Raw genomic sequence first — 20,623 nt, 5'->3', positions numbered from 1 at the left:
ATCCAATATTGTCACTAGAACTCTGTGAAAGCAGCTATCACTCGTATCTCTATGTTCACATCTAACTGTTTGCTTTACATGTGTTGAAGCTAAAGGTTCTGGGCAAGTGTTTGGACACCTGGATTTTAAAATAGTAGTGGAGCCTCCTGATTCTGCCCCTTTCACTGTAGTCTTGTTAGCACCTTCACGCCAAGAGAAGGCTGCCTGGACGAGCGACATAAGTCAGGTAAGCAAGTGGCATTTGCCGTAAATTGTGTTCTTGTTTTTCTTTTCTTTTTTTTTTTTTTTTAAGGTTTTATTAATTCATGAGAGACACAGAGAGAGACAAAGAGGCAGAGGGAGAGGGAGAAGCAGGCTCCATGCAGGAAGCCCAATGTGGGACTCAATCCCAGGACCCCGGGATCATGTCCTGAGTCAAAGGCAGACGCTCAACCATTGAGCCACCCAGGCATCCCTGTTGTCATTTTTCTTAATTTCACAACATAAACTTGGAAAGATTTTTAGTTATTTTGTTTTTATTAAAAAAACTTCCATCTGGTTGCTGTGGTCACTGCCATCACCACTGTGTATCTTGCTAGAGCTGGAATCATTTGTCATTGTTTGTTTTTCTTTGTAAGTTTAACATTTACCTGAAATGTGGTACTTGCATTTTAGTTTCTGGGCATTTTTGTACAAGCTATAAGTGTAATTGGTTGTGTCGAAGAGTGTTTAAAATTGCCCTGTTAGTGATAAATTATCCAATGATCCCCACTAGATTATCTTTTGCTTCTTTGTTTCTGAGGTAGGAAAATGGTGAGAGATACAAAAACAGCTAACAAGGGCCTTGGTGAGAAATCACAAATTAAAGAATCCCATCAAAGAAAAGTGTCTGTAGTATGAAACCTGAAAATGAGCTTTCCTTTATTTTATATAGAAAAAATTAGGAAATGGATTTACTTACTTTTCCTTGATCAGGAATGCTCAGTTAAGGAATTGCCTAAAGGCTCAGAAATTGGAAATATATCAAAACTAGTTGTGATTGGGCTTAGGCATTCCTAAATCCAAGCTCCACATTAATTTTTACTCCATTAGCCAGCATAGGAGAAAAATGTTCGTGTAAGGAAAATATTAAAAGGCTTGGTAATTATTTTCCAAGTTGTTAACTCAAGATTGGGGCAAATGGAAAAAACTTATACTGTAGATTCAAATACCTTCTTTTCTCTTCTGAAGAGCTCATAGTAATTTATATATAAATCTTAGGTAAAAATATTAATTTTTTTCTGAGTGACTAAGAACTGAGGGAAAATAGACAATATAGGGCAAAATAATTATTTTTATGCGTCAAAGAAATTTTACATACTTAATCTAATTTGATCCTTATAATGGTATTCTGAAGGTAGACAGAAATATCAGCCCATTTCATAGGTGAGGCACACGAGGTTTGGTGGAAGGCTGTTTGTCCAAAGTTACACTACTGTGTTGAGTCAGGAGCCAAACCTAATCCAGTCAAAACCAAACCTTATTAGCATTCTAAATGTTCTCTACAGGAAGGCTGGATTTTTACGTATATGCCCCAGGATTTCTTTGACGGTGAATAAATAGCTTGAAGTGATGGTGCTTCTTTTCTGGCCAAAAAAAAGAATGAAAACTTGGGATCTTCTATATTTGCATAATTATATCCTTGTGGTGATTTATTAATACTTTCATTAGCTCCATGCTGTAAGAATTAATACTTTAGTCCCTGTTTGTAATACATCTCTTACCTTATGAAACTCTGAATCACCCACTGATTCTATGAATGTTTTCTGAGCAATCAACATATACTACCAGGTATCATGTGGGTATCAGGGATACGGCGATAGTCCCTGTTCTCGAAGAGATGGGCAGGCCAATCGGGAAGAAAGGGCCGTGGACAGTGTAATGCAACAACGTAGGTGTTAGGAAGCTAAGATAATTAGAGCAAATGGGGAGAATAGGAGTAGGCAAAAATGTTTTTCTAGCTGCTTCTAACTTCTACCTTATGATACAACTGGGGCTCCTAAGATACAGAATTGATTAAAGCTCCAAACCTTCCTTAGCGTGCCTGGTGTGGCATTGCTATGGAAGAAAGACCCTTAGGTGCTTGGATGATCCTATAACTGGTTTCTTCAAGAAAGAGTACAATGCTTTGCCTGCCATAAGCATCCAAGTGAGTCTACCTACTTAGACTCCATCTTGAGGCAGAAGTATACAACTTCTTCATATTTTTCCCTAAGTCTCAATGGCTGATATGTTAAATTCTACTAGATTGTGTCTCCAGGTGAATTGGAAAATAAAGCTAACAGAAAGTTATATCATTTTGAGGGACAATGATATAATTCATGAAATTACTATTTGATGGAGCCTTGATGTTGTGTGGCTTTGGCATATATTATTACATTCGTTCAACAAATATATTTATGCAGTGATACTATATGCCAGGTACTGCTTAGGCACCTGTGATATATCATGAACAAAAGAGGTAACAACAACAAAAATTCCCTGACCTCATACAGCTTACATTCTAGTGAGAGGAAGATCGAAAATAAAGAGTAAATGTAATAAATAAAAGCATACTATTTTATGCTAGAAGGTGATGGGACATGGTAGAAAGGATTGCACTACTGGGGGTAGGTGTGGGTAGGTACACTTTTAAAATGGTGGTCACCTCAGGCTACAGGGGACATCTGAACAAAGACTGTAGCAGGTGATGGAAATACCATACGAGTATGTGAAGAAAGGAAAGTCATTTCAAAGAGAAGGAAGAGCAATTGCAAAAACTCTAAAGTAGGAGGACACTACCTATTTTGAGGAATAGCATCAAGTCAGTGTTGTTGAAGTGGAATGTATGAGAGGGAGAATAGGAAAAGAGGAAATCAGGGTGGTAACAAAGGTCCAACCAGGGAGGGCCCCCTACACCAATGAAAGGTCTTTAGCTTGCCCTCGGAGTCAGATGAAAAGCTCTTTAAGAATTTGGCAAAGGAATTCCATGATCTGACTTCCTTTTTAAAGGCTTCTTGGCCTGTTGTGTTGCATATAGACTGGGAATGGAGGGTAAGGGTGGAAACAGGGAGCTGAATGAGAAGGGTATGGTAGTCATCCAGGTGAGGGTTCTTGAAGGCTCAGATCAGCATGGCAGGAATGGAGTCTGAGATAAGGATTTTGATTCTGGATTCATTTGGAAGGTAGAGCCAGCAGGGTTTAATTATGGCTTATATTTGGGGTAGGAGAGAAAAAGAAGAGTCAAGGATGTCTTCAGAGTTTTTGGCCTGAGCCACTGGAAGAATAGAGTTGTCATTAACAGAGATTTTGTGGTGAATATCAGAAGCTTACTCCAGATATGTTCAGTTTCAGAAGGTGGTTAGACATTTGTATGGAGTTGTTAAGTAAGCAAGACTGTTAGATATTTGCATGGAGTTGTTAAGTAAGCAACTTACTGAGTTGTTAAGTGAGCAGTGGTCCAGCACTTAGGGGAGAGGGAGAGGTTCAGGTGGGAAAGTCTGTGTCATCTAGGTCACATTTAAGGCAGCGAGGGTATTGAGACCACCTAGGGAGTAAATAGGGATAGAAGTGAGAAGAGGGCTATGGACTGAGTCAGGGGTCATGGAGAACAGTGAGAGGACTGAGAAGGTTCCACCAGTGTGGTTGGACAGCCATGAGGGTGTGGTGTCCTGGAAGTCAAGTGGGGAAATGTACCAAGGAGGAGGGAGCGGTCATGTGTCAACTGCTCCTAAAAGCTGAGTATAGTAGTGAGTGCTCTGAGCTACTTAGCCTTTTTCCCAATGCAAGGTTTCATTAGTGGGTTGTAGGGTTGTGCTATTGATTGAGCCTAGCCAGCTGCCAAGCAGCCTGCATCTCCATTGGCTTTGTTCTCTGCTTAAAATATTTTCATTTTAGGGGGGAAATTATGCAATATACATACAGTGATGGTATTTGTCAGTCTCCCAGTATATCTCTGGACATATTCATTTTTAATAAGATGAGCCCACTGAATGCTTGAAAATGCACTGTTTAATATTTTATTATGTATATGTAAGAATATGGACATAAAAAGGAAATAATAATACTCCCAATACTCAGCACACTAAATTAATATTTATCAAAATATTTCCACAGATAACTATGGTAGAGTTGCCTGAGGATTTTTGTAAACTTGCAGATTCCTGAGTCCATATTCCAGACACCCCCCAGGTTTAATAAGCTCCACAGATCACTTTTGCACAATTAAATTGGAGAACCTTTGCTCTGAAAATCAGTGGTTTCCATCTCTAAAACCTCCACAATCCTGCCATACAGAAATAATTTTACAGTTTGGTTCTCAGTGTATATATACATTATTTTCATGTTTTACCTCATTTGTACCTTTCGGTATTCCTGAAGATTCTTCATATTGGGGTCTTCTAATGGCCATACCCACTACCACATTGACATACCTCTTTTCCAGCTTTTCCTAAATAATTGGATATATTCTGGGTTTTAGCATTAATATGTGATGTGGTGCTGCGCATTGTTCTACAGGGAGTTACTCTCCCTTTCAAGGTCCCTTGTTGTCCTGTCTTCCCCACAGAGGGTCAGGTTGGTACAAAGGGCCTGTTCACTTCCATGACTTCGTGATTCATGACTTGATAGACTGCCAAAATGCAAGAAATCTGTACCTCACCATTTTCACTACCTCAATCGGCAAGGTATCTGTGCAACTTTTTTCTAAGTCCTGTGCCAATGTTGAGTTTTGTCATATCTATCACATCTTCCTATTTAATGGAAATGTGGTAGGATTCTCCACTGGTTTTAATTTACATTTCTATAATTATCAATGAGATTAACATTTCTACCATTTTTATTTCTTATCTTTTATGCCAGATGGACATCTATTCATTGGAGCTATCCTTATAGACTAGGGAAATAAACATTTTCTTTCAAGTCAAATTATGAATATGTCCTCCATTATTTCATCATTTTATCTTTGTCACTCTATTTTGCTAGATCTAATTTTTTTTGTGACTTGATTTGAAGCTACCTTGCTAAGTTATTGTACCATGTTATACTAATCACATATGGCTCTTATTTAAGATAATAAAGTAGTTTCTGAGTATTGATACAATCTCAGTTTCACATAAAGAACTCGATATAAAAATTACGACTATTGGTTTTGCCAGGCCTCTTTCTCTGGAGCTATAATTTTTAGAAGTAACAATTGCTTGAATGATTAATTACACCTTTAGTTACACCAGTAAGGCCATAATTAACTGTTGGCACCTCCAACAAAACGAACAAATAGCTAATGGTCTTGACCAATAATTCTTCCCTTTTTATCTATTTATAGGGAAAAATTTGAGGCTGAGGATTTGACCATTTATTTCAATATAGTGCATTCATTTATGCATGTCTTCTTGTCATACATAATAGTGTATTAAACAGATTTTTCTGTAATTATGGGTATTAACTAAAATGCAGAATTAAAATTCACCTCTAAGCTTGGTTTGGGCAGATGTGTGAAAATGTACACCTTGTGTAAAGAAATCTATAGCACTCTCACATGCTTTCTCCCTTAAAATAGCTTCTCTGGAATCAATAGAGAATTTTTTACTTTAAATTAAAAGGTGAATTAAAAGAAAAAAAATGGAATCTAACCTTTCTTCCCACTACTTAGAAGTGTTAGAAGGTAAAAAGGGTGGAGACATAGTAGACTACGACCTTTGAACAGGTATTGCCTTAAGCAAGATCCTCAAAAGACCTTGCTGGAGAAGTCATTCTCAACAATTGTCTAAGGACCAATTGCATCAAACTTACGCAGGGCTATTGTGAACATACATGTTATACTATTAATCCTATTAATTTCAAGGTTTAATTCACATAGATTTGATGTGTGCTTAGAGATGTGACACCTAGTTTATCCTGATTCTTCTTGAATGAGTGAACTGTATTCATTTTCCCAGGGCTCAGTCACTTTTCCCCAACATAACTAAAGGACAGGCTTATATGGTCATGAATTTATACCATGCCTTGCAATATAAATATAGTCATACATACATTGTTCTGTTATAGTCTAACTTTTTTTATGGAAGGAAACCCTTTCTCCAGTGCGGCATTATTGAAAGTCCCAAGTGGAAGTGAGATATAATACTCTTGTTGAAGTAGAGCTGGTGGACACAGAGCCCCCAAGAGTTCTTTTTGTTCACCCATGTTGTTGCTGCAGCCTGTCTGTGGAGCCTCTAGGAAATAAGGATTTTTATTACATGGCCTTTGAGCTTTGGTTCAGATTGCAGGTATGTTTTGATTTCCTGAAACCTGAGCATAAGTGAAAACATTTTTTCTCTTGAAAATAATTTTAATGCTTCACACAGTAAATCAGAAAGATTTATGAATGAGAAAGGACACTGGCTAATGAGATGGTCAAGAGTAGTCACATAAACCTCTTTTGGATCTAAATATTTATCTCAAGTTCCAATTCTGACAGTGTAGAGGACTGAGCTGATTTAGTTCCCCCCTAGTTACAAAAACAGAAATGTTTAAGATAAAAAATCAGTATAATAAAAAAATTAATACATTGGTGATATTTACAGATATAAAAGGAAATCTCTAGTTGTCAGAAATACTGAAGAAACTTAAAGTTAGAGCAGAAAGCTTTTAAGTTGAAGACATAGAGACCTAGGAATGATTTTAGATTGAGTATTGGTCCCAAGCCTGAGGAGCTTTAGCCAAGGTAGCCTTGGATCCCTTAAAGGAATTAAGCTCCTTAAATAAAGCCTAGATATTGGAAGGGTATCCCTTCCATCAGATAAGAACTCAAAAAACTCTTCCCATTAGCCCAAAAAAGAAATAAGGAAGTTTGGTTTTGTCTTGGGTTCTGATTTTTCAGAAATCTCCCTTGAAAAAAATGAACGCATTTCTGGCCTATGGGATTTCAAATTTAAATGCACAGTATTCACATGGTGTGAAAAATGCAAACCGAGAAATTAATGTAAAAGCAATTTTTGGCACTGTTGAAATCCTAGGACTGCTTGGTAGGAGCAAACACCAAAAGTCATTCCATTAACAACACTTTACAGGGGTCCTGGGATCAAGTCCTCCATCAGGCTCCCCTCAGGGAGCCTGCATCTCCCTCTGCCTATGTCTCTCTCTTTCTGTGTATTTCTCCTGAATAAATAAATAAAATCTTAAAAAAAAAACAACAACAACAACCCAACACAACACTTTACAATTCAGGCCTCATGACAGTGTGCTCAATATCAAAAATTACAATTATGTGAGTAATTTATCTATCATGAGAGAGTCAGAAAACACAGTGAACAGTAGAATTAATACTACTGGAACCTCAGATAGTAGAATGGCAACTTGGAAAAGACTATAAAATAAGAATGTTTAAAATATATGAAAGAAAGAAAGAGGGAGGGAGGAAAGAAAGAAAGGGAGGAAAAAGAAAAGATTATTATATAAAAAGTCCAGGTTGCTCTAAGAACCAAAGAGAAATCTAAACATGGAAACTATAATCCCAAATCACCCTAAAACTGTTGTTTGTGTAACTATGCCATTTGCTTGAAACGTTAAAGGAAACTGAAGGAACATTGTTCATTTTCCACATTTCTCACCAAACACCATCTCTGTCCTCTCATCTTCCTGTGTTGGTGACTCAAGCAGCATCCTCATTGTGCTTTAGAAACCTTGAGAATGAAAAGAAGGCCACTGGGGTAAAGGATCACTTATCCCATGTCTTCTCCCCCTGTGTGTAAGTCCGGTCCTTACACAACACCTTTCCCATGCCCTCACCCTCCACCAATCAACCTCTTTACACAATTTAATTACTGTTATAAATCACTATGCCGTATCCTAGTAACTAGAGATAATTTTTGATTTTAAAAATGGCTTAAATCTTTTCTCATTTTCTGTTTTGTTCAAAGGGAATATGTGTAATTCAAAATAAATCCTTCTCTAACCCTTCTCTAGTTGCAGAGGGAATTTTTAAATTGATAAGGCATAAGTAAATAAGGCAGTGGAAATTAGCAAAAGTTCTTGAATTTCCTCCTCTAGAGAAAAGAGAAAAATGATGAATAGGGCTTTATGCATTCCAGAAAGAGGAGAAAGTACACAATGCATCCTCATCAAATCAACATGGTGCCATTAGAAACTGTTAGAGAGACTAGTAAAATGTGGGAATTTGTCGGCAAAAAACACCTCAGAGGCAGGCATAGAGTTTACTAGTGATCTAGAAGATGAATTCCATCCAAGAAAGCCATCATTTCTACTCAGCCTGTCCCAGACCACCCTCGGGCAGAGAATGAATACAGCAGAGGCAGTTACTGTCAGAAGGTATAAACCTCTCAACTGGTGCAGCTACTGACAGAGAACTGTCATGATGTGACACTGAGGCCAGAGTCCTTAGGAAATACATTCCAGGAGAATACAGCTCTTATACCTATCCTCAGGTATTCGCCAGGTGCACAGTTTTGGTATCTAGATATTGAATCTGTTCATCAAAGTATAATGTTTCCTGCTGCTGTGTGTGTGTGCGCGCACAGATGAAATGAGAAACTAAACTTGTTTTTGTGGCTATAAACAATTCTGAGAATATATGATCTGCCCAGGTTTGCATGTGGATTGTAATTGTTTATTTTTTCATTTCACAGTGTGTGGACAATATACGGTGTAATGGTTTAATGACTATAGTATTTGAGGAGAATTCCAAAGTTACTGTGCCCCATATGATTAAGTAAGTGTAATAATCCTTTCCCTTACATTTTAATCAAGTCGAATTGGTAAAGAAGATAAAGCCCTGCATAAAATATTGCTTCAGTAGTATTCCACTTCATTTTTATGAGTATGTTTCTTGACAGGAATGTGATAATTCATGGTATGCTATTATAAATCATAAGACTTTCAAAATGGCTTTTCATAGTTTATTGATTCATAGCATAAAAAATGTTTTTTATACTGTTACATGTGCTTTCATTCAAGACAAAAAGCCTATTGAGATTTTTCAAGTTCAGTATAGAAAGTTGTGACAGCCAGATGTATCCAAGGTCAGAAGCTGGGTCAAAGGATGGCAGATTCTTCTGGCATCTTCCCAGTGGGTATGAATCGTATTACTCGGATTTGGTTGTAGAGATATATATTTAGATTTCGAAGGCACTTGATGAGTCAACTGGTCTTCCCATGGTACGTTTACCTACTGCTCATATGTGGATTTGCCCAGGTCTGTCATCATGCTCTTTCTCTATTTTGTTAACAAAACATATCCTATAAGGTGATCAATAGGGAAACTGTAGTTTAAAATGAGAAGTGGTATCATTAACTATGTGCCATTGCTCTCTGTATTAATGCTTTTGTCTCTACATACTTTTTTCTATTCCAAATTCGGGAAGTGTTTCAGGAGTATTTTGAAGCTGACCAAATTGTTCCCTGTTCTCTTTTTTTTTTTTTTTTTGGTTATTTGCAGCTCAAGTTCTAAGAATAAAACATATTTTTGAAAGCAGTCCTGTTATATCTTTTTAAAAAAAGTTACACGAAAACTAAGAAAATATTTGTCTTCTATGCATTTTTAATGTGGATTTTTTTTTTAGGTCTGAGCTGTTTGTGCTAAGGCAATAAATAACATTAATTTTCCTCTTTTGATAGGTAATAAGTATGCTTAGCACCATCCCAACAGTATAGCTTTTAGAACTTACTAATTATTGTATCAGATGAAGGCAGTATACATTATACTATTGAGATGAAGGCAGTGTACATTATACTATTGCTGTAATTATTACAGGAAAATATAAACTGTAAGAGAATGATAATATTTTAAATTACTGGTCAAATTTAAAAACATTTTAGGTAGAATCATTTTAAGGTTCCAGGGCAAAGATTCCTTTAGCATTAAGTTTTTTTGGTTTTTAATACAGTATAGTTTTTTTAACCACATTGTTTAAAAATGTATGATGCTAAGATTAAGACCAGGTATGCAGTATTCAACCAAAAGGTCTAAATTGTGACTTAATTTTTAAATTCACATCACTGGGTTTGATGATTTAAATTTTAAATTTTCTGCCATGGGATTCTTATTTTAATATTTCACAAAATAGCCTATGTTACTTTTATTCATTTCTGAAAGTACTTTCTTGAAGGCTAGACAGCCATGAAAGTCCCAACTGCTTTAGAATGAAAATATGTAAGTTGGACATTGTGGCCAAGTTATAAGCTCCTAAACCCTAAGGTTACTTCACATATGCTAGACATACATTTTGTTGACTTTAAAAACAAATACAGATGCAAACTTCCCTTTTGTGCCTGACTGGTTATGGCTGGAACCCAAATGCATCTTCTGTCCCCTGTGGGGTCAATTTGACCAATGCCCATGTCCAACCTCATCTGTGTAACCACCCCCCACACAGACCAAGCTTTCCCCCTTTCAGGTGCACAGAGTGACCTTGAGTGAATGGAGACTGCTCTTCTGCTAGGGCAGAAACCTGTAGCTCAGGCTGTAAAGGTTTTGTATTAGAGTCATGCACATTTTGATGCCCATCTATCCCATTCTAGCCATAAACCCACAGCAGAGGAAAGTCTCCTATGTTTCTCTGTTTCATTTTTCCCAGCTTCACTGAGTCTAGTTTTCCTCAGTCAGAGGCAAGAGGATAATTTTGCAGTCTCTGTTCCTTCTGATATTCCCTCTGTGGCCCTATTCTACCCTAAGTCCTGTAGTAGTGCCTCCCTGTGCATCTCCTTAGCCACATACCACGAAAAAAAAAAAGAACTTTTTTTGAGAGTTAAAAGAAAAACTATATTAATTGTATCTGTTACTGACATGGCATCACTTTGCAGGCACTCACTTCCCTTTAAAACTTTAGTAATTATAATAGGTGATCTGGGTTTGATGTCTCAAGATTGCTTTTTACAGTATTCACCAAAAAGGAATTGTTCTTGTCACAGGAGGCTTAGGTAATGCATTCTACCTTACTGGAGAGTCCCTTAGGAAATAAACACTGTGTTCAGTGTAATAAAAGACAAATAATTTCATTATATTGAATTTATTTTCTTTTCTTAAAAGGAAAATGTAATCATAATTTTGAAGGACAGTGGTGTAATTAGTTTTATTTTAATTTCATGTTGCCACACATATTTTTTCTTCCAGTGTTGTTATTTTTTAAGTAAGCTCTGTGCCCAATGTGGGGCTAGAACTCTCCACCCTGAGATTAAGAGTTTGCGTGCTCTACTGACTGAGCCAGTCAGGTGCCCCATTTTTTCTGATGTTTTGAATAAAGTAATTATGTCGAAAGATGCAAAGCTCTAAACTACCATTAGAATGCAAAATTATGATATTTATTAAGTGGAGATACCCCTTTAAGCAGTGCTTTCCATTTTAGGGTATGGTAGGATAAGGCTTCCTTCCTTTTAATAATAGTTGATCTCACCTTTCTTAGAAAATAGAGATTATTATTGGGAAAATGGTTGGGGAGAAAGTGATTACCTTAATCAGTCATCTTCTAGAAGACTGATTGATTCATGAAAGTTCTGCGATCTTTCTCCTAATGAGAAAATTAAAAACCATAAAAGTAAAGAGTAAGGGTCACATAAACAGTGGGGAAAAAGAGCCCCACACTATTTTCGAGAATCTCAAAAAGATGCACTTGTGTATTTTCGAGATCAATAATGTGGCTCAAAGTAACAGGCCACCCTTAGTTCCTCAGCAGGGTAAGCTGCTCATTTAAAATGCTCTTTTGAGCCTGCAAATGAAGTACTTTTGCCTGCACCAAGCATATGTTGGGGTGGGAAGTTTCCAAGAGCAGCTAAGAAAGTTATTGATTCCTTTTTATTTGAAAAAAAATAAATATATAATTTAAAAACCCTCGAAGTGCTGAAGGGGCTAATTAAGGGTACTCAAAACAAGCGAACTGATTCTAAGCAAGCAGTTGCCTCACTGAACGTTCCTGGCCCTGCAGCATGTCCTTTAATCAAGTGGTGAAATCCAGAACTTCACCGATGGCTTGTTCTGAGATACTGCAGTGGAAGGAACAAGGAGTCTCAGAAGGGAATGCAAAAAGTCTGGGCAGTCCTAATGAAGGTGCATTTCTTTGAGCCCCACTTGGATTCCACTTCTGCTTCCAAGCATGTTCTCTTACAAGCTTTGCCTCTCTGCTGGCCTCTTTTGCCCTTTCTAACAAATGTGTGCCACAGGCTGAGGGCTCTGAGCACAGCCAATGACTGTGAGGGCTGCTGTGTGAATCTTCCCCTCAGTGTGCTCATCCACCTGCACACGCTGCTCAGGCACCTGGGGAATCCAGTAGGGTTAAGGAGGTTTTACACAGTGAGGGGGAAAAAAAAAAAGAACACTGCAGGGGGCAATGGCGAATCTCTACCATTACTTTTTTTTCTTTTGGGATGAAGATATTTTTAACACTACAAAATATTGCAAAATAATGAAGACATAACATTGCACACAATTTATGGATTAAACTGTACTCCTAAAATGGATAGCCCTAAATGCATTAATGAGCCAGGAAGAATGGAATGAATTAAGCATTCAATTAGAGAAGTTAGAAAAAGAATGACAAAATAAACTAAGAAAGTGTGGAAAGAAAATAAGGACAAGCATGAATACATTAAAATATAGAAAAACAGTAGAATTGATTAAAGAGCCAGCTCTAAAGAGAAAAATACCTAAGACTATAACTTGTTGGTTTAGTTAAGAAAAAAAGGGAAGAATATAAATGCACAAAATTAAAAGTGAGGAAAAAAAATAACCACAGATATAGCAGTGATATCTGTATCTTCCTGTCCCCTCTCCCCATCTGTGGGAAGAACATCACCCATTACTTTTTAGGCACACTTCTGATATCCTGATCTAAGATCACAAGCAGTGTCCCTACTAAATAGGGCATTTGGTTTCATTTCCCTAAGAAAACATGATTGAAGTAGAGAGAGAAGTGAAGGATAGCAGAATGTACCACCCTAAAACATGCCACTTGGGCATATTGATTGAGCTGTAGGCACTTGAAAAATAGCAAATGCAGGGAGAAACTTTCTCTGAACTCCTCTTATTTGCTACCTAAATACAGATCCTCCAAAAGGCATTCAGTTGTCATAAATTAAGAACCATAAATCAACCTGGTTGAATTTCATCAACCAGGAAGGATTGACTTTTATTGTAGGAGAGGAGACTGGAAGTCAACACCCCACCTGGATGAACTGTCCCTAATTATCATACCTCCCATCTAGTCTCCTAAGGGCCCATTTATCTTTCCTAAAAATCATTTACACTCCCCTAAGAGGCCTATACCCTCTCCCCACACACACACACACCTTTTCCATTAGGATGGTACTTAAGCCTGAATTCTAAGCCACCTCTGGGAGTTGCTTATTTTTCCCTGGGTATCTCCCATGTGTACATGAGAGATGCATGTTAATCAACTTCTGTTTGTTTATCTCCTGCTAATCTGTCTTTTATTACAAAAGTCTCCACCAAGAACTCAGAAAGGTAGAGGGAAAATTATTTTTCTTCCCCTGCAGAAGGAATCCACAGAGTGAAATGGATTATTATTACCTTCTCCACAATTAATTCTGACCTTCCTAAATTATAATGATTTATTTGATGTTTTAATAGCCCTGCCTTCTTGCATGTAATAAGTCATATCAACATCTTTTATCAACTGCAATGGGAAGCCCCCATACAAGTGCATGTTTCCACAGTCTGAAATACTCTGTGGCCGAGAGGAAGCCACGTCCTGGTTTTATTCTTATGTTCCTGCTTTGTGCGTAGGTCTGATGCCCGTCTTCATAAAGATGACACCGACATTTGCTTCAGTAAAACACTCAACTCCTGCAAAGTGCCCCAGATCCGCTATGCCAGCGTGGAGCGCCTCCTGGAGAGGCTGACAGACTTACGGTTTCTCAGTATCGATTTCCTCAATACCTTTCTGCACACCTATCGTATTTTCACTACGGCAGCTGTGGTGCTGGCAAAACTTTCTGACATATACAAGAGGCCTTTTACCTCCATTCCTGTCAGGTAGGCCCAGGATCTGCCTGTCATGAAAGCTAGCCCCCCCTGGTCCCTGGGTCTCCACGGGGATGGGAAGACAGACACTCTGCAGAGCTGCTCCTACAGGACTGGCTTGCCTGGGAACTTATATGCCCTGCCTGGAGAAGGGGTGGGTAGAGGTCACAGATGGTTCTCCACAGAAGAAGTTAAGAACCCTAGTGTCCCTAGGTCATCTTTGCTTGCTCCACGATTATTTGGAAGCTAACTCTATTGTTTTAGGCTTTCCTATTATTATTATTATTTTTAACAGTTGTGCTTTTCCAACTTTCACACACATTAAGAATCACCCAAGGGTCTTGTTAAATTGTAGACTGTGATTTAGCATGTCTGGATAGAGCCTGAATTCTGCATTTCTAACAAGTTCCCCAGAGATACCCGTGCTGCTGGTCTTTGGGCCACAGTTTAGTAAGCAAGGGTTTAGACTCAGTCTAAAAAATGTCTGTATTCCTTTCGGAAGTGTGTGGTATATAGGTAGCATTTAAATGAAGGAAATCCAACAACAGAAGTGTGATGATATTGTGCCTTTTCATGTAGGGAGCATGTTCTGAATGATATCAGGGGAATAGTTTTTACTTGGCTATAATCTGTTAATAGCTTCTGCTCTCATTTTTAGGTCATTAGAATTGTTTTTTGCTACCAGCCAGAACAATAGAGGTGAACATTTGGTGGATGGCAAATCCCCACGCTTGTGTCGCAAATTCTCTTCCCCCCCACCGCTGGCTGTGTCCAGGACGTCCTCCCCAGTGAGGGCCAGAAAGCTGTCCTTGACTTCTCCATTGAACTCAAGGATAGGAGCGTTGGACCTGACCACCTGTTCAGCATCCAGTAGTCCTACCGCCACCCACAGCCCCGCTGCCTCCCCACCACCGCACACCGGGAAAGTACCGTTGGATCTTAGCAGAGGCCTTCCTTCTCCAGAGCAAAGCCCGGGATCTGTAGAAGAGCACGTGGATAACCCCCGCATGGATCTGTGTAACAAGCTAAAACGAAGTATTCAAAGAGGTATTACCCAGCTGCCGGCCCCCTTGCCCACCATTCCTTCTGGAACCCCACATCCCTTTCTTTATAGCTTTCCTACTTCTTTGTAGAAAGTAGAATGAATACAATGGCTAGTTAGAAGAGGAAATTCCTGTAGGTAACTCTAGCCTGTGTGCAAAGGAGAGCAAAAGTAGCTGTCCTGAGGTCTTCTACGGCAAAAGGCTAATTGTCATCAGTTGTATATGGAAGAACAGAGTTATCTGAATGGTATTACTAGAAGGTTCTTCGTGGAATTTGGTTAAGGCTGGCTGGGTAAAGAGCCTAATATGAAACTTTGTGTAGAGGTAGGTAGTCGGCATCCTCTTCTGTGAACTTGGGCCTCAGAGCCTTCTTCTTCTCCAGGGTCTGCCTTGAACATCTGTAACTGCTTGCAGCCTCCCCTGCTGAGGGTGACCCAGCCTGGAAGTATTAAGATGGCTTCTTCAGTTTAGTTACCAAGACAATGCTTCTTCATATTACAACAGAGATGGGAGGAGAAAAATAAAATCTGAGACGATGTTCATTGTCCATGGCACCCCAAATGATGTTTTTTAAAGATGAATTAGATATGCTTTCCTGATTATATTCATTTTCCCTCACAAGGCCTTCAGATCCTATGAGACTTGGATTTTGTCTCTCTCTTCAACCCCTGTTCCTGTCATGCTCCCTCATCTACTAGGATATAGTCACAGGGATTTCCTTTTTGTGTCTCAGAAACACCTCAATCATTTCTGCCTCAGGATTTTCACGCTTTTCTTCCTCCTTCCTGGATATGCAAGTTCCATAAGATCAGCAACATTGTCTATCTTGTTGGTCTCTGTACTCTCGGTGCCTTGGCCAGTGCCTGGCAGGTAGTGAATTTTTGTTACATGATTGAATCAGGCAATACATTGAGTTAACTCACCAGCAGTCTTGTGTCCTGTCACCTTACCTTCTGCAGCTTGGTAAAATGTAGGGGTTAGAGGAAGTGACATTTGTTGTGTTTAGTGTTTCTGTGATGAAAATAAAAAAGGTTTCATAGCCAAATTAGCAAACAGCTTTTTTTTTTCTCTTTCTGTATGATAACTGATTTATTTACTGATAACATTAAAAAATGGGAATCAAAGTGTCCAAAATTCAGTGAAGATCACCCAGATGGAAGCGTAGACTCTTGCTTTTCTACGTGCTTGAAGCTTCTCTGTACTTCCTAACTCAGATAATTTAAAAATAAGCTTCCTGAGTGAAATACTAAATGGAATTTTACCTGGATGGTTGTCATCATGAAAAGTAGCACCCTTTTAAACAAGAAATTCGTTAAATTGACAAGTTAGCAACTAAGGAGGAGGCAAGGAGGAAGATAATTAAAAAGTCATTAGAACAACAAGCTTTAGTAGAATCATAACGGATTCTTCTCAGGAATAATGAGGCAACATGCAAGCTGACAAGTGCATCTGGGGTTCAATCCAACATTAGTGCCTGTGAACCTCTGTGGAGAGAGTGACTTAGGGAAGTTTAACATAGACTTCCCTGCTCCCCAGCCCCCCACCCCCAGGTCCTGGTGCTCAGGGAAGGACAGGAATTCCCCAGAATATGGGAAGTTCTGTTCCCTCCTTTAAGTGGATGCAGTAAGGAGAGGAGTCTGGGAGTAAGTCTGAATTCTAGTGTTACTTTGAGTTAGGAGAGCTTTAGGATTAAGCATGTTAGTGTCAGACATTCATGGCTTTGAGGTTGGTCTAAATACATGTTACAGTTCTAGAGGTCCTTAGTCAAGTTGCCTATTGCTCACCATGGCTTGTTACACACAGATGGTGACATTGTTCACCAAGTTCCCTCGTTCTGGTCTCAACTCCGAAGCCCAGAGTGTCGTGATGGTCCAATGTCACGTAAAACCTGTTTGCCCTACTATCTAAGATGGAGGTGTAGTCACTGGTAGGAATCAGTAGTTTTTTCCTGGATCAAGTTAGACTCAGGGAGACCAAGATAAATAAGAATTAGATTAAGTTCTGCAGGAAGGACACAGACAAAGTCTACTAGATGTTGGACAGACGTGCAGTTATTGTGGTCACAACCAGTGGCACCTGGAGAGCTTGTCATGTGGCAGTGTTGATCATTTATTACCAGTGGCTAGAGGTGGAGAAAACCTATGAATGATGGTGTGGTAGAAATATTAGGTTCTCGGGGCGGGGGGGGGGGGGGCACCTGGGTGGCCCAGTTGGTTGAGCATCAGACTCTTGGTTTCTTGGGTCAGGTCATGGTCTCTGGGTCATGAGAAAGAGCCCTGTGTGGCAGTCTGCTTCTATCTCTCTCTTCTCCTTTTGAACCTGCTGCCACTCCTCCCTTCAGCCCCCCATTGCTTGCACATGCCCTTTGGCCTGGGCACGATCCTGGAGTCCCGGGATCGAGTCCCACGTTGGGCTCCTGGCATGGAGCCTGCTTCTCCCTTCTCCTGTGTCTCTGCCTCTCTCTCTCTCTATGTCTATCATAAATAAATAAATCTTTAAAAAAAAAAAAAAAGGGAAGAGAGAGAATCTTTTTTTTTTTTTTTTTAAGATTTTATGTATTTATTTAGAGTGCAAACAGGGAGAGGGAGAATTCTAAGCAGACTCCACTGAGCGCATAGTCTGACTCAGAACTCAATCCCACTACCCTGAAATTGTGACCTAAGCCAAAATCAAGAGTTGCATATTTAACTGATGGAGCCTCCTAGGGGCCCCTGTACATTGATTTTATATCTTGCAACTTTTCTGAATTCATGTTTCAGCTCTAACAATTTTTTGGTGGAGTATTTCAAGTTTACTATGCAGAGTATCATGCTGTCTGCAAATAGTGAAAGTCTGGCTTCTTCCTTGCTGATTTGGATGCTTTTTATTTCTTTTTGTTGTCTGATTGCTGAGACTAAGACTTCCAGTACCATGTTAAATAGTAATAGTGGGAGTAGATGTCCCTGTCCTATTCCTAACTGTAGAGGAAAAGCCTTTGGTTTTTTTTCCCACTGAGGCTGTTATTAACTGTGGATCTTGTGTATATGGACTTTATGATGTAAGACCCCTTTTTTAGTGGGGTCTTTGTCTGATTTTGGAATCCAGATAATGCTGGCCTTGTAGAATGAGTTTGGAGGTTATTCCTTCTATTCCTATTTTTTGGAACAGTTTTAGAGGAATAGATATTAACTCTTTAAATGTCTGGTAGAATTTTTCTGGGAAACCCTCTGGCCCTGGACCTTTGTTTTTTGGGAGATTATTACTGATTCAATTTCTTTACTGCTTATGGGATTGTTTAGGTTTTCTATTTCTTCCTGTTTCAGCTTTGGTAGTTTGTATGATCCTAGGAATTTGTCCATTTCTTCCAGATTGCCCAGTTTGCTGGCATATAAATTTTCATGATATTCTCTTATAATTGTTTGTATTTCTGTGGTGTTGGTTGTGATCTCTCTTCTTTCATTCCTGATTTTATTTATTTGGATTCTTTCTCTTTTTAGGTCTAGCTAGGGGTTTATTAATTTTATTAATTATTTCAAAGAACTAGCTCTTAGTTTCATTAATCGGTTCTCTTGTTTTGTTTTGTTTTGTATCATTTATTTCTGCTTTAATCTTTATTATTTCCCTTCCTCTGCTGGCTTTAGGTTTTATTTGCTGTTCATTTTCTATCTCCTTCAGGGATGAAGTTAGGTTGTGTATTTGAGACTTTTCTTGCTTCTTAAGATAGGCCTATATTGCAATATACTTTCTTCTTAGAACTGCCTTTGCTGTACCTCAGAGGTTTTGGACTGTTGTGTTTTCATTTTCCTTTGCTTTAATGTACTTTTTAATTTCTTTCTAAATTTCTTTTAACCCATTCATTCTTTAGTAGGATGTTATTTTACCTCCATGTATTTATAGTCTTTCCAAATTTTTTCTTGTGGTTGACTTCCAGTTTCATAGTGTTGTGGTCTGAAAATATGCATGGTATGATCTCAATCTTTTTGTATGTGTTAGAGGGCTGATTTTTGACCCAGCATGTGATCTGTTTTCACAGACCCACTATGAGAATGTTCCATATGTACTTGAAAAGAATATATAGTCTGCGGCTTTATGAAATGTTCTGAATATGCCTGTTAAGTCCATCTGGTCAGGTGTATCATTCAAAGCCATTGTTACCTTGTTGGTTTTCTGCTTAGGCAATCTGTTCATTGCTATAAGTAGGGTGTTAAAGTCCCCTACTATTATTGTATTATTATCAGTGAGTTTCTTTGTATTTGTTATTAATTGATTCATATATCTAGCTACTCCCATGTTGGGGGCATAAATATTTACAATTGTTGGATCTTCTTGATGGGCAGACCCCTTAAATATGATATAATGCCCTTCTTCATTTCTTGTTAAAGTCTTTGGTTTAAAATCTAGATTGTCTGATGATATGGCTGCTTCAGCTTTCTTTTGATGATAGATTGTTCTCCAGCCCCTTTATATCTTTATTTCTTTTCCCTTTCTGTAGCTGTTTTCCGATTACTTTCAATGTATTTACTTACCATCTTGTTAAGTGGTAGTTCAAATAGGAACGTGGGCTAAAAATAAAATTAATAAGGAAATCAAGCAATGAAGAAAAATTGTATGAGGCCAAGGGTATGGTTAGTGAACGGTGAGTGAACACAACACTTGTGTGGTCTTCTGCACTTCCTAGAGTAGCCCTGGTTTGGATTCTGAAAGTAATCAATTATGTGATTCATAATGAAACCTAAGAATAGACTGGTGTACAGGCACATCTTTTCTTGTACTGGGACTTGACAATAATTTATCCTGTGGATTCCCGTAAAGAAAATGCTGTGAGTAGAAAGTTCAGAATTAACACTGGACACCAGGGAGCTCTGTGGTATTTTTCTGAAGAAGTGAAACAAAGGAATCATAGATTTTTCTTTTATTTTTGCATTGGTAAATGGGCAACATTGGTCATCAATAGGCCTAAGAAAATCTTGGATAAAACACTTCAGCATAAGTCTGACAGATTCAGAATGTGTGTGTGTGTGTGTGTGTGTGTGTGTGTGTGTGTACACGATGTCTGTAGAAGCCAAGAGTGCTGCTGTGTTAACTCTGTTGTCTGGTCTTGAAAATTCTAATTGGCAAAGAAAAGGGAGACACTGATCTGTCTTTAATTTGAAAGATGTTTGCATGTGCTTTGCATAATGTTAACACTTAAAACAGTTGGCAAACTTGAATAAGAATCCTGTGCCAACAGTTGATACATTTTTGGCTTTTCACTTCAGGAATCAACTCTGTACAACCTCATTGCATAACACCAACTTCATCCGATAGGTCCATACTGAGGCCATAGGTCTCTCTCACTGCTGATCAGTTAGACAGTTTCAGGGCACACCATTTGAAAAATGCTAGTGACCTTTGTCCAGTTTTATTGTCATTGCAATGATAATGCCAGCCTTGCAATATCCTCTGGCAAGAGAACTTCAAATGACATAAAGGAAAAGAAGAGAAATAGGAGCTATCCCTTAAAGTGAGCAAAACAATGAACCTTATAGGGAAAACGAATGCACTTTCTTTTCCACCCAGCTCAGTCCCCAGATCTGTTACAGGCTCACCTATTATTCATTAGTGCCCTCCTTTAATTCCTAGTAGGCAGTCCCCA

At 38.6% G+C, this 20,623-nt stretch overlaps 1 protein-coding gene across 4 annotated transcripts in view; it reads left to right on the top strand.

Annotated features, from left to right (window-relative positions):
- Window positions 1-20,623, top strand: part of RASGRF2 (Ras protein specific guanine nucleotide releasing factor 2) — a 237,337-nt gene that overhangs the window by 115,787 nt on the left and 100,927 nt on the right. For all 4 annotated transcript variants that reach the window (XM_025998231.2, XM_025998230.2, XM_072736877.1 and 1 more), the window contains exons 12-15: window positions 90-226; window positions 8,622-8,704; window positions 13,730-13,978; window positions 14,625-15,013. In XM_025998231.2, coding sequence (XP_025854016.1) covers window positions 90-226; window positions 8,622-8,704; window positions 13,730-13,978; window positions 14,625-15,013 — 858 coding nt within the window. The remainder of the gene's footprint in view (window positions 1-89; window positions 227-8,621; window positions 8,705-13,729; window positions 13,979-14,624; window positions 15,014-20,623) is intronic.

The sequence above is a fragment of the Vulpes vulpes genome, chromosome 14, assembly GCF_048418805.1.
Source record: "Vulpes vulpes isolate BD-2025 chromosome 14, VulVul3, whole genome shotgun sequence".
In the NCBI taxonomy this organism is placed as follows: Eukaryota; Metazoa; Chordata; class Mammalia; order Carnivora; family Canidae; genus Vulpes; species Vulpes vulpes.
This window is presented reverse-complemented; position numbering and strand designations above follow the sequence as displayed.